Below are 14877 nucleotides of genomic sequence, written 5' to 3' on the forward strand. Positions count from 1 at the left end.
AGAGAGAGTGGGAGAGAGAGAGAGTGGGAGAGAGAGAGAGTGGGAGAGAGAGAGAGTGGGAGAGAGAGAGAGTGGGAGAGAGAGAGAGTGGGAGAGAGAGAGAGTGGGAGAGAGAGAGAGTGGGAGAGAGAGAGAGTGGGAGAGAGAGAGAGTGGGAGAGAGAGAGAGTGGGAGAGAGAGAGAGTGGGAGAGAGAGAGAGTGGGAGAGAGAGAGAGTGGGAGAGAGACAGAGTGGGAGAGAGACAGAGTGGGAGAGAGACAGAGTGGGAGAGAGACAGAGTGGGAGAGAGACAGAGTGGGAGAGAGACAGAGTGGGAGAGAGACAGAGTGGGAGAGAGACAGAGTGGGAGAGAGACAGAGTGGGAGAGAGACAGAGTGGGAGAGAGACAGAGTGGGAGAGAGACAGAGTGGGAGAGAGACAGAGTGGGAGAGAGACAGAGTGGGAGAGAGACAGAGTGGGAGAGAGACAGAGTGGGAGAGAGACAGAGTGGGAGAGAGAGAGAGTGGGAGAGAGAGAGAGTGGGAGAGAGAGAGAGAGAGAGTGGGAGAGAGAGAGAGAGAGAGTGGGAGAGAGAGAGAGAGAGAGTGGGAGAGAGAGAGAGAGAGAGTGGGAGAGAGAGAGAGAGAGAGTGGGAGAGAGAGAGAGAGAGAGTGGGAGAGAGAGAGAGAGAGAGTGGGAGAGAGAGAGAGAGAGAGTGGGAGAGAGAGAGTGGGAGAGTGGGAGAGAGAGAGAGTGGGAGAGAGAGAGAGTGGGAGAGAGAGAGAGTGGGAGAGACAGAGAGAGAGAGTGTGGGAGAGAGAGAGTGTGGGAGAGACAGAGAGAGAGAGTGTGGGAGAGACAGAGAGAGAGAGTGTGGGAGAGACAGAGAGAGAGAGTGTGGGAGAGACAGAGAGAGAGAGTGTGGGAGAGACAGAGAGAGAGAGTGTGGGAGAGACAGAGAGAGAGTGGGAGAGACAGAGAGAGAGTGGGAGAGACGTCAAGGCGCCGTGACGTTGACGCTGCTCCGCGCTGATTGGATGTTTTCAGCCGACAGTGCTCTGAAAAACAGCTTGGCTGTCGGCTGAAAACTCCAGCGCCTCAGCACGCCTGCGGACGCTCGCGTGAGCCCCCTCTCAAGGCATCCTCATTGAGTATGCAGGGGCTCAGCGCGGAGCGTCCGCACGCCTCAGCGCGGCCTGTCCTTCTATGGACTCGGCCAGAGAGACAGATAGAGAGAGACAGATAGAGAGAGACAGATAGAGAGAGACAGATAGAGAGAGACAGATAGAGAGAGACAGACAGAGAGAGACAGACAGACAGAGAGAGACAGAAAAAGAGAGAGACAGAAAAAGAGAGAGACAGAAAAAGAGAGAGACAGAAAAAGAGAGAGACAGAAAAAGAGAGCGACACACAGAAAAAGAGAGAGACACACAGAAAAAGAGAGAGACACACACAGAAAAAGAGAGAGACACACACAGAAAAAGAGAGAGACACACACAGAAAAAGAGAGAGACACACACAGAAAAAGAGAGACACACACAGAAAAAGAGAGACACACACAGAAAAAGAGAGACACACACAGAAAAAGAGAGACACACACAGAAAAAGAGAGACACACACAGAAAAAGAGACACACACAGAAAAAAAGAGACACACACAGAAAAAGAGAGACACACACAGAAAATGAGAGACACACACAGAAAATGAGAGACACACAAAAATGAGAGACACACAAAAATGAGAGACACACAAAAATGAGAGACACACAAAAATGAGAGACACAGAACACACACAGAGAGAATGAGAGACAAAGACAGAAAGAGGGCGAGGGCGACACAGGGAGAGGATGACACTCACAGACACACACTCACTCTCACAGACACGCAGAGACACACTCACGCAGACACTCACGCAGACACTCACGCAGAGACACACTCACGCAGAAGACTCACAGACACACACTCACACACACAGACACACAGATACACACACACAGACACACAGACAGGCACACTCACAGACACACAGGCACACTCACAGGCACACAGGCACACTCACAGACACACAGGCACACTCACAGACACACAGGCACACTCACAGGCACACAGGCACACTCACAGGCACACTCACAGACACACAGGCACACTGACAGACACACAGGCACACTGACACACTCACAGACACACAGGCACACTGACAGACACACAGGCACACTGACAGACACACAGGCACACTGACAGACACACAGGCACACTGACAGACACACAGGCACACTCACAGACACACAGGCACACTCACAGACACACAGGCACACTCACAGACACACAGGCACACTGACAGACACACACACACACACACACAGGCACACTCACAGACACACAGGCACACTCACAGACACACAGGCACACTCACAGACACACAGGCACACTGACAGACACACAGGCACACTCACAGACACACAGGCACACTGACAGGCACACAGGCACACTGACAGGCACACTCACAGACACACAGGCACACTCACAGACACACAGGCACACTCACAGGCACACTCACAGACACACAGGCACACTCACACAATCACAGACACTCAGTCTGTCACTCACACACTCACCGGGTCACACGTGGCAGCAGTGGAGTCTCCGCACGGCAGTGGGCCCTCTCCAAGACATGGGACACACAGCGCAGCGTGGGCCTCAGCAGCAGCAGCCCCTCTCCCCCCCCCCCCCCCCCCGAAGCGGCCGACGCCGCAGCACGCTCCCCGGACACCCCCGGGCAGCAAGCGAGGATCGGGGGCAGGTGATTAGGGGGAGATTATGGGCAGGAGGTGGACTGGCGCAGGAGGCGCGCACGGGGGAAGCTGGGTTGGCACTTCCCCCTCCGTCCCACGTGGGGAGCGGAGGGTGCGGGGGGGCTGGATCGCGCGCTTGTTTTGGGCTTCCCCCTCCGTCCCACGTGGGGAGCCGAGGGGGGAGGGTGTGGGGGCTGGATCGCGCGCGGCGCTTGTTTTGGGCTTCCCCCTCCGTCCCACTTGGGGAGCGGAGGGGGGGAGGGATGCGGGGGATTCTGGGTTGCTGGGGGGAACAAGCAGCGCAAATGGCAGGACACTCTGCTTGCCCTGTGCACGCGCGCCGGGACCACAGGATTTGCCGCCATTTTTTTTAACTTTTTTTTTTAACCCAATCAGGGAGGGGGATTATTTATTTATTTAAAAAAAAAAAATTTGTCACGAGCAGGGGAATTCATTGAGCTGCAGCACGGGTCGCCAGCTGCCTAAATCCACTCGCAACGGGCGACAGGTTATCATTATTTGTCGAGCACTGATAATGACAGTGTACAATATCTGCTACTTTGGTTAGATGTTACGTGCCTATCTGATGAATGAAAGATGCAGTAATGAAAAAGATGCTGTGAACATTGATACATTGTATGTAGGCTAAAGCAGTAAAATTCCAGGCATTACTGAAATCCCTGCTCTCTGATTGGTTAAAATTCCGGGCATTATCCAATCAGTAATGCCTGGAATATTTGTAGCTTGCAATGTGTTTATTTCCAGCCAATCAGCTGTCAGAACAGCTCTGGGGCAGGGGATTGGTCAGGAGGAAGGAACAGCTCAGAAACAGGGCAGGGGATTGGTCAGGAAGAAGCAGCAGGCAGTGACTCCTCCCCCTCCCTCCATGAACAAAGTTGAGTTAAGGAAGGAGAGAGTGTGTAGCTGCAAAGTAACTAAGTGGCTGTGTAGCTGCAGTGTGTGTGTGTGTGTGTGTGTGTGTGTGTGTGTGTGTGTGTGCAGTTTGTGTAGCTACAGTGTGTGTGTGTGTAACAGCAGAGTTTAGATGTAGCTAGTGTGTGTGTGTGTAGCTGCAGTTTGAGTAGGTGTGTAGCTGCAGTGTGTGTGTAGCTGCAGTTTGTGTGTGTGTGTGTAGCTGCAGTTTGTGTGTAGCAGCAGTGTGTGTGTGTAACAGCAGAGTTTGGATGTAGCGTGTGTGTGTGTGTGTGTGTGTGTGTGTGTGTGTGTGTGTGTGTGTATATAGATAGCTGCAGTGTAAGTGTATATAGAGGTGCTTTAATGTATTTCCCATTTTATTTTAATTTAAAAAATCTATATAACTACAAAAGTGTCTATTATTTATGAAAAAAGTCTACATTTAGCCTATAATAGTAATAATCCCCTCAGAACAAGGGATTACTGGCCAATAATGCCCTGGCTGGGTTAAAGTCCCTCTGCTTTGCCTCAGGCCTTCAACTCTTCCAGCCAGGGCATTATTGGCCAGTAATGCCCTGTTCTTCGGGGATTATTTCATTAGTGCTCAGTAGTCTCACTTCAATGGAATCTCCCCCACTTAGTTTTTTTCTTTACCTTAAAGCAGGTTGGGGGGGGGGGGGTAGCGGTTGCAAAGGCCCCACGGTCTTCCCCAAGGCATTTAAAATTGAATGCTGGGGGACTACGCAAGGCCTCTGCAACCTAACTTACCAAGATTCTGAGGCTTGGGTTGACACGTCGCGTTGGCAACATCACGTCATTTGACACCGTCAAGGAGGGCACAAGCACTGGAGGGAGCAGGCAGGGGGGTGCAGTTTGTGTACCCCTGCCTTAAAGCATCAATCCCCTCCCCAGGGAAGCCTATATGAGTTTAACTCCAATAATTTTATATTGCCTCCAAGAATATATATATGTGTGTGTGTGTATTTATACGTACGTACGTACGTACGTACGTACACACACACACACACATATACACACAAAAAACAGATAAAAGGCGCCACAGAGTACTTTTTTTGGGATCCTTGGACTTCATCTTCGGACTACCTGCTGGGAGTATCCAGGTCCTGGACGCCGACTATAAACAGTTCCTCTCATATGAATTTCATTTGAATTATTCAGTAAGTGCATATCGCACCACTCTTACATGTTATATTAAATCACTTTATACTTTTTCACACCATGGAGCGTTAATTTTTCTTTCATATATATATATATATGTATATATGTATATATATATATAGATAGATATAGATATATCTATCTATATATATATCTATATATATATATATATATATTTAAAACCAGAGACATAACATAAAACACAGACAAAGCTCAGTGCACATCCAGAAAAACTTATATATGGTACAGTGCCTAAATATACATGTATAAATAACTAATAAATAAAATGGTCTTTTAGTTTAACATTTTGGCCAAATTGTTGTAAGCCCTTGAGCCAACTGCACGGCAGACCACGTTTCAAGGGTCCCTACACTAATATAGATTCTTAATAACCTGTGCATTGCCAGGAAGAATGATTTATAATAAATCTGTCAATATTGGTTGCAAAAGTTCTAAGTCTGATTGAAACTTTTATTAACCTGTACATTACCAGGAAAAGCACTCTGTAATAGATTTGTCACAATCACACTGTAAGCAGGCAAGTTCCCCCGAGAGTGGGAGATGCCATGGAGTGAGCTTTTAACCATTTAAATGTGGGAGGGAGTGAGCTTCAATTAGGTAGGAGGTTGCCACCCTCCAATCAGCTAAGACTAGCTGAACAAGAATTATAAAACATACAGAACACCTACAAGCTCATATTGAACCCCCAAAATACCCACAACATATATATAAGCATATAAGTTTCACAGAGGAGTGCTACTGAGCATGGCAATATATATATTTAAAACCAGAGACATAACATAAAACACAGACAAAGCTCAGTGCACATCAAGAAAAACGTATATACGGTACAGTGCCTAAATATACATGTATAAATAACTAATAAATAAAATGGTCTTTTAGTTTAACATTTTGGCCAAATTGTTGTAAGCACTTGAGCCAAGTGCACGGCAGACCACGTTTCAAGGGTCCCTACACTAATATAGATTCTTAATAACCTGTGCATTGCCAGGAAGAATGATTTATAATCTGTCAATATTGGTTGCAAAAGTTCTAAGTCTGAAGCTTTTATTAACCTGTACATTACCAGGAAAAGCACTCTGTAATAGATTTGTCACAATCACACTGTAAGCAGGCAAGTTCCCCTGAGAGTGGGAGATGCCATGGAGGGAGCTTTTAACCATTTAAATGTGGGAGGAAGTGAGCTTCAATTAGGTAGGAGGTTGCCACCCTCCAATCAGCTAAGACCAGCTGAACAAGAATTATAAAACATACAGAACACCTACAAGCTCATATTGAACCCCCAAAATACCCACAACATATATATAAGCATATAAGTTTCACAGAGGTTTTGGACCTTCCTCAGGGGGATATCTGTAATCCCCTGAGGAAGGTCCTATTCTGTAGGACCGAAACGTTGGGTTTCTGGATGTATTTTTGCTTTCACTAATACACTTTGATTTTCAACATTGAGTGCTCTCTCTTGTTTACCAATCCTTGGAACGGTAACGTATAACTACATTCTCTATATGGGACGTGCACCAGTGGCTTACCAGCACCTATTGGAGTGCCAACTGCCTTATCTGACTATATATATAGTGATGGTGAACAAGGATTAGAAGGAGCACACAAAAGACTGAAGTAGAGTAAAAAAAAACTTCTAATTGAATTCAGTTTGGTCAACCAGGTGTTTGGTCTGAGGAAAGGGCATTTGGCCCTGAAACGTTACCTTGTTCACTGGCTCTGATGAATTGAACTCAATTAGAAGTTTTTTGACTCTACTTCAGTCTTTTGTGTGCTCCTTCTAATCCTTGTTCACTACCAGTTTATGAATCCAGCTTTGAGACTCCGGGATCAGCAGAAGGTGAGCACCAAGAAGGGATACTTTTTTACTTATCTTTATTTACAGTGGTGTGCCACTTATACCACCCTTTTCCTTTATATATAGTGACTAGCTGAGAGCCCCGGCGTTGCCCGGGATGTTTGTGGTGTGGGTGTGGCATTTGGGTGAGGAGTGGTTCACGCGGCCCATGTGCGGTGGTAGTGCTGCTGTGGCTGTACTGATGGTGATTGTATCGGGGTGCTGATTTGGGAGGGTTTGGTGCTGATGTGGGGGTGCGGATGTGGGTGTGCCGATGGGGGAGGTGCCACGGTGCCGATGTGTGGGTGCTGATGGTGTTGATGGGGGCTGGGAATGGCGGGGAGCCGAGAATGCCAGTTGTGTGTGTGTGTGTGTGTGTATACGTGTGTCTGTGTGTCTACGTGTGTCTGTGTGTGTCTGTGTGTATACGTGTCTGTGTGTATACGTGTGTCTGTATAGGTGTGTGTATGTATAGGTGTGTGTCTGTGTGTCTACGTGTGTGTGTGTCTACGTGTGTGTGTGTGTGTCTACGTGTGTGTGTGTGTGTCTACGTGTGTGTGTGTGTGTGACTGTGTACGTGTGTGTGTGCCTGTCTACATGTGTGTGTGTGTCTGTCTACGTGTGTGTGTGTGTGTGTGTGTGTGTGTGTGTCTGTCTGTCTACATGTGTGTGTGTCTACGTGTGTGTGTGTGTGTTTGTCGACGTGTGTGTGTGTGTGTCTACATGTGTGTGTGTGTGTGGTCTCTGTGTGTGTGTGTGTCTCTGTGTGTATATATTTATAATTATATATATATATATATTTATGTATAGAGATATATATATATATATATATATATATATATATATATATATATATATAGTGTGTGTGTATGGAGGGATGAGGGGGGAGCTTAAGGAATGTGTGGGGGGGGGAGCTGAAGGAATGTGTGGGGGGGGGGGAGCTGCTTACCTTGCAGTCGGCAGCATCTTCCTCGTGCAGGCCGGGAGACGGACCCTGCAGTCATCTGGTACGGAGGGGCGGGGATGAGACCGGAGCCGGACAGAGGGCATGTGGAGGGGGGGGGGAAGCTGCAGGGAGAGCAGCACGGGGCATGTGGAGGGGGGGGAGCTCACCCGTCCTGCCGCTGCCTCACTCATCCTGCCGCTGCCTCACTCATCCTGCAGCTGCCTCACTCATCCGGCCGCTGCCTCACTCATCCGGCCGCTCCCACGTGGATGTGAGGCGGGAGGCCGCGTGTTGTGGCCGCTCCCCCGCGTGTGGCCCGGGCGCTCGCTCCGCTCCCCCGCTGACTGTAGCGGCGCCGGGGTGTGAGCTTGGGGGGGTGGGGGGGGTGTGAGCTTGGGGGGGGGGGTGAGGTTTGTGTGAGCTTGGGGGGGGGGGTGGGAGTGTGTGTGTGTGTGTGTGTACACGGGACTCCGGGTAAGTTCGGGCACAGGGAGGGTGGGGGGGGGTGTGGAAGTTGAGGTGCGGTCCAGCTGACGGGGGAGAGTGAGGGGCACCGGGAGGGGATTGTGTGTGTCCGTCCCTGTCCGTGTGTGTGTGTGTGTGTCCCTGTGTGTGTGTGTGTGTGTGTCCGTCCTTTGGCCCGTCACTCCGCCTCAGGCCAATGAGAGGTGTGCGGGGGCGGCCCAAGGGACCAATGAGATTTCCCCTAGGGACACCGGACATCCAGGCAGGCAGGCATACAGTGCTTTCAATTATATAGTATAAGATAAAAACAGGGGAGAAATTTTAAAAAGTGGTGGGGGGATTCCTCAATGCTGTCTCAGGGGACGAAAGCAAAAGTGCATAGATGAACACAAGTGTGACTGGAAAAATGACTAACTCAAACAAAAAGGTGTAATGGTAGTGGAACATGAGCAAATACACCTAACAGCTGGACCTATATCATAAAGTCTCTTGCTGTATAGGAAAAATGGTGTATATGAGCACAACACACAGGTAAGTGGGCCCACAAAAACACTGTGTGAAGACCATGGACATAAAGTGCAAATATGCATATTTGCACCTTATGTCCATGGTCTTCACACAGTGATGTGTGTGTGTGTGTGTGTGTGTGTGTGTGTGTGTGTGTGTGTGTGTGTGTGTATATATATATTCTTTAGGGAGCTGCCACATTGATGCAATTGACGCTGAATGGGGCACCAGATCGGTGTGACATTCTGGTGCTGTCACGGAGCCTTGCACATGCGCAACTTCACTTTGAGCTGACTTCCCAGGACTTCATGACGCCACACATGCGTTTCCTAGCAACATTGGACGCTAGGATTTTTTTGTCCACCGGGGGAGCCTGTACTCATCTGCACATGTGCGATAGCATACATTGCTCTGTCTCCTGATTTCCAAGATGGCCGCCGTGCTACCTCATACACTGATTGCACTCGTGGAGCTCCAGGATTGTACAATTAGCTGCCTCTAATTGTCCTCACATGGTGAACTATGGGGTATATATGTACTCTGGGTGTCATTGTCTGGTAGCACCCCCCTGAGGAAGGTCCTGCCAGGACCGAAAAGTTGGGTTTAGAGTGTGCTGTTTTGTCACTGCTAATACATTTCTTTTTGCTTATCTGAGTGTTGCTGCTTTTGTGCCTTCTCTTATGGGAAGACAGGGTTTCTATGTATGTATGTATATATATCTTAATATATAAAATCGAATGGTTAGTGAGGTTAGTGCTATCTGCGGTGAATCTGATTGGTCCGTGACTCATTGGCCAAGAGGTACGCCCCACTGTGACATCACCTCCTTCACTCTCACACACTTGCAGTCACACCACACGCCCAGAACCTCTGAGGACTCCTTGGTACACAGTCACCCCCTCACACTCACACACACAGTGTCACAGTCACCCCTGTGAAACAACAACCTGTACACACACACACACACACTCTCAGCCCTGTGTACACACACACACTGTCAGGCCTGTGTACACACACACACACACACTCTCACCCCTGTGTACACACACACACCCCCTCCGCTCACCTCTCCCGGCGCTCCCGCTCCCCTCATCTCCATCCCCGGCGGGGGAACAGGCAGCGGACCTCGCGGCGCCTCATCTCCATCCCCGCGCAGCGGACCCCCTTCCTCCCTCGCGATGCGCCTAAGATGGCGGCGGCGCCGAGTGAGAAGATGTCCCTGTGCACACGCGCGCACATTACACCCCCTCCGCTCACCTCTCCCGGCGCTCTCGCTCCCCTCATCTCCATCCCCGGCGGGGGAACAGGCAGCGGACCTCGCGGCGCCTCATCTCCATCCCCGCGCAGCGGACCCCCGTCCTCCCTCGCGATGCGCCTAAGATGGCGGCGGCGCCGAGTGAGATGTCCCTGTGCACACGCGCGCACATTACACCCCCTCCGCTCACCTCTCCCGGCGCTCCCGCTCCCCTCATCTCCATCCCCGGCGGTGGAACAGGCAGTGGACCTCGCGGCGCCTCATCTCCATCCCCGGCGGGAGAACAGGCAGCGGACCCCCTTCCTCCCTCGCGATGCGCCTAAGATGGCGGCGGCTCTGAGTGAGAAGATGGCGGCGGCCGGAAGTAGTTCCCTCACGGCGCCGAGTGAGAAGATGGCGGCGGCCTGAACTACAGGTAGGTGTCACGTGTGTGTCGCTCTAGGTGACGTGTGTGTGTGTGTGTCACTGTGTGTCTGTGTGACAGTGTGTGTGTGTGACACTGTGTGTGTGTGTGACACTGTGTGTGTGTGTAACACTGTGTGTGTGTGACACTGTGTGTGTCACACTGTGTGTGTGTTGCCCCCCCTGCCTTTCATGCCCCCCCCCCTGCCTTTCATGCCCCCCCCCCCGCCTTTCACGCCCCCCCCCGCCTTTCACGCCCCCCCCCCTGCCTTTCACGCCCCCCCCCCCCTGCCTTTCACGCCCCCCCCTGCCTTTCACACCCCCCCTCACGGCCTCCGGGCAACGCCGGGTAGGGGGTGTGTGTGTGTACACAGGGGTGAGAGAGTGTGTGTGTGTGTGTGTACACAGGCCTGACAGTGTGTGTGTGTACACAGGGCTGAGAGAGTGTGTGTGTGTGTGTGTGTGTGTGTGTGTGTGTGTGTGTGTGTGTGTACAGGTTGTTGTTTCACAGGGGTGACTGTGACACTGAGTGTGTGAGTGTGAGGGGGTGACTGTGTACCAAGGAGTCCTCAGAGGTTCTGGGCGTGTGGTGTGACTGCAAGTGTGTGAGAGTGAAGGAGGTGATGTCACAGTGGGGCGTACCTCTTGGCCAATGAGTCACGGACCAATCAGATTCACCGCAGATAGCACTAACCTCACTAACCATTCGATTTTATATATTAAGATAGGCACACCAAAAATATGCACAAAATTTATTTTATTAGCCCATATTTCGGCTACATTCTGGAGCCTTTATCAAGAGTGTAGCTGAAGCGTTGGGCCAATAAAATTAATTTTTGGTGTACCTACCCCATTATTTTTGTACAGTACCTTTTTAGCAGGTGTGCGCAAACTTGAGGGGCGCACAGTCATGGGAGAGGGGGTTTGGCCCGAGATTAAAGGGGTTACACCCCATTTGGCCACCCCCTGCTCTCACTTGGGAAGCAAGGGGTTAACTGGACTGCGGTCCAGTAATGTGTTTTTACCCTGCTTCAGAGTCCAAATGTATATTTCCCTGTAAAAATGTATTGTTTCTGTTCCAGTGTTTGCACCAACACAGACATTGGGATTTATGCGGGAGGGAAAGGGTTAAGGTTAACGTAGTGATTATAACCCTTTGTTCCATGTTCCCGCCTTTTCAGGCTCCATTTTGCAGAGTCCCATAGGTCGCCATTGCAGCTCCATTCATTTCAATGGCGGATCTAGCGGTTTTGGGCCTGTTTCCAGTGAAGACCAGCAGGTGGCGTCCGAGAGGAGGAGCGGCGGTTTCCCATTGTAAGTCAATGGGCTCATTGACTTCAATGGGGATTCCTCGACGCCGATCTCCAGGAACAGGTTGGCAGCCATCAAAACCGCAAAACCGCAGAAGCGGACACAATGTCTTTGAAAAGAGCTTTATCACTGAGTTCAAGGTCAACGACAATTGGCGTGGGAATCTTAGGTTCTAGGGCACCCAGAAATAAAATTCTTTTTGCCCCTAGGAACCCCCACACACGACCCCCATCGGGTCTGGGAATGAGGGACCCCCGTAAGGGGTCGTACTCATGAAAGAGGGTCCCGCCATTGATTTTAATGGCGGAGCGGAGGTCCCATTGAATCCAATGGCGGCGCTCGCCCATGAATTTGTCTATGGCGGCGCCAGCCATTGATTCCAATGGGGTAAAGCCGCATGGCGTTAAAACGGCTATGTCCGAAATTGTAAAAAGTGAAAGCCCATATCTCCGGTTCTGGAAGGACCAGAGGGCTGGGAGTTGGGTCGCATGCAGCCGCGGTTCCGGCATGAATGCATGGCCATTCCCAGCCCTCTCTGAACAACCAGACGGAGTGTGGGCAAATGTAAAGAATGTGGTTTTTCCATAGACTTCAATAGCGGATTTTCCCCATTGAAAATCTATGGCGGCAAAGCCCATTGACTTTAACGGCGGAGTGCCCCATTGAAGCCTATGGCGGCGGAGCCCGTTGCTTTCAATGGGAAAAGAGTGAAAAACAGAGATTCATTTTTAAAACCAAGAATCCTGTATTTAAAAAGTGTTTTAAACTGCATTTGTGTATCTCCGGTTCTGGGGGTCGCAGGGGGCTGAAACTTGGCCACAATGGAGAGTTACTTCCGGCATGAAGAACTGGCAAGTATCAGCCCACTGGGCCCAACAGAACCGAGTATTGTGATATGTGAAGATATTAAACTATGAATTGTATTTTGGGTCTGGTATGAGAACTCAGAGCCCATCTGCTATGTTAATAGCTCAGGATGGCAGACAAATGGTCAGTCATAAAACTCCTGACCAAAGACCCCCCCCCCATCCTGCTTGTGTATGCAAGCACAACAAAGGGCAGGACATGGGGACTGGAGATTAAGTGTGGTAATTCACACCTCAGACAAAGGGCATCCTGGGCCAAGCTAGACTTGAAGGCGCCAGGTTAGTGGGAGGGGGATTGAGGAAATAAGCCCCCTGTTTAGAATATTACCCACCCAGTGGGCGGGTGTTAAGGTGCCCCTCAGGTGAGGTGGCAAGAAGAGATTGGGTGTAGGTAATTGTTCTCCAATGGCCTACACTCAATACTAAGGTATAGACTGGAAACTGCATATAAACCAGTGTCCATCTTATACTCGGTGTCTTTGTGATTTCTCGTGATTGCTGCATGAATTGCTAATCGTTGTTCCTGATTACTTCATTCAACCCTAAGTAAGTGTATATTTTGCCTGTTATTTGTATATCTTGTGTGTTCACTTTTTCAAGGAATAAACTATATTTATTTATATCTCAGTCGTGTTCAGTTCAACCCAGGTATTTTTGGTGTAAATTATAGCTTGTCATAAGTTACCGTGACACGAACCCCCCTGAGGTTTTTTGGGGGGGGTGCGGTGGTTACAGAGGGCTCGCGCCCTGCCTTGTAGGTACTCTGATAGCAGCACCCTCTCCAGTAATCTGGCCTGCACTATTTAAGTGCTTGCCACAATCGCTGATGAAGGGGCCCTGAGATGGCTGTGAAACATGGATACCTATGGATTAAATACCCGTTTTTTTTTTCCCCCTGTAGTGTTTTCTCCTTCCCTTGATTTTGGTGAAGTATCTTTTTTATACTATTTGAGGCGCGTACTTGCCACTTATTGTGAGCTAATTGTTTTGTATTTATAGTGTGCTTTCTCTCGTGTGTGTGTGTGTGTGTGTTTCTCTATACATACACACATACACACATTCCACCCCTGAGAAAGGTCCTCTCGGGACCAAACATTGGTACCCTGGACTCATTTGGTATGCTTTAATTAACCTTTTTGTTTTTGCAAATATACTGTTCTTGTTTGTATTGCCCAAAAAGGTGTGTATGTATGTATATACAGCTCAACCCCGTTATAGCGCGATCCGCTATAACGCGGTTTGAGCGTGGACCCCGAATTATTTTATTTTTTTTCACACACACTGCACACACTCACTGCACACTGCATACACTCTCACAGCACACTGCACACACTCACAGCACACTGTACACACTCACAGCACACTGTACACACTCACAGCACACTGCACACCCTCACAGCACACTGCACACACTCAGCACACTGCACACACTCACAGCACACTGCACACACTCACAGCACACTGGACATTCTCACAGCACACTGCACATACTCACTGCACACTGCACATACTCACTGCACACTGCACACTCCATACACTCACAGCACACTCCATACACTCAGCACACTGCATACACTCACAGCACACTGCATACACTCACAGCACACTGCATACACTCACAGCACACTGCACACACACAGTCTCACACAGTCAAATACACACACACACAGAGACACACTCGCAAGACGGAAGCAGAAGCAGGCAGCAGAGACAGGGAGAAGAGCTGCCAGATGCCGGGTAAGTGCTGTGTGCTGTTGCCGCTGCCCCACAGGGTCTGGGAATGCTGGGAGAGTTCTCAGCTTTCCCCCTCCGGCAGACACAGTACCACCACAACCCCGAGGACCGCGCTATAACGGGGTTAAGCTGTGTGTATATATATATATATTTATATATTCCAAAAGATTGACCTAGGCGCAAGGGGAGACAAGAGAGAGAAAACATAGGGTAGTATGTTTTGACAATTTAACCCATAAATGGTAAGATATGCACTCACCGCGTTTCAAATAGTTCAGGCCTTTTATCCATTCTGGGATCTGGAACAGTGTAGATGTTCTGGAGACGTCTTTGTATCCAGCAGCAAGTGCTTCACAGCCAGGTATTCACCTCATAAGTAGCGTTACATATAAAAGGGAAGGTAAAAAACACACAGAATAGTGTAACACAGTTTTAATAAAAAAGAATAATTCAATAACAGTAGGTAAAAGACTCACACTTTGTGAGTTCTCATAAAACAGTTGAGAATTCAGAGTATCTCACACTCATAGGGGCTAATGATTTTCAGCTGGGCTTCTGACAGTCACTATCGATATCCATATACACCTCTGATGTTATCCTGGTGTAAGATGTTATATATACACACAGTTCAATAGCCGTGGGCTCTAGTGACGTCACACTCGGCA

The 14877-nt window shown here is 49.5% G+C and overlaps 1 protein-coding gene across 31 annotated transcripts in view; it reads left to right on the top strand.

Annotated features, from left to right (window-relative positions):
- The window catches only part of CLASP2 (cytoplasmic linker associated protein 2), a 245503-nt gene that overhangs the window by 60065 nt on the left and 170561 nt on the right, over positions 1–14877 (top strand). For 6 of the 31 annotated variants that reach the window (XM_075586301.1, XM_075586305.1, XM_075586308.1 and 3 more), the window contains exon 1: positions 11503–11675. The exons of 4 other annotated variants lie outside the window; for them this stretch is intronic. In XM_075586301.1, coding sequence (XP_075442416.1) covers positions 11534–11675 — 142 coding nt within the window. In that variant the 5' untranslated portion in view covers positions 11503–11533. Of the gene's footprint in view, positions 1–11500; positions 11676–14877 lie in introns of those variants that run through there. 21 more of the 31 variants (XM_075586320.1, XM_075586327.1, XM_075586307.1 and 18 more) reach the window with 6 other exon arrangements.

The sequence above is a fragment of the Ascaphus truei genome, chromosome 2, assembly GCF_040206685.1.
Source record: "Ascaphus truei isolate aAscTru1 chromosome 2, aAscTru1.hap1, whole genome shotgun sequence".
In the NCBI taxonomy this organism is placed as follows: domain Eukaryota; kingdom Metazoa; phylum Chordata; class Amphibia; order Anura; family Ascaphidae; genus Ascaphus; species Ascaphus truei.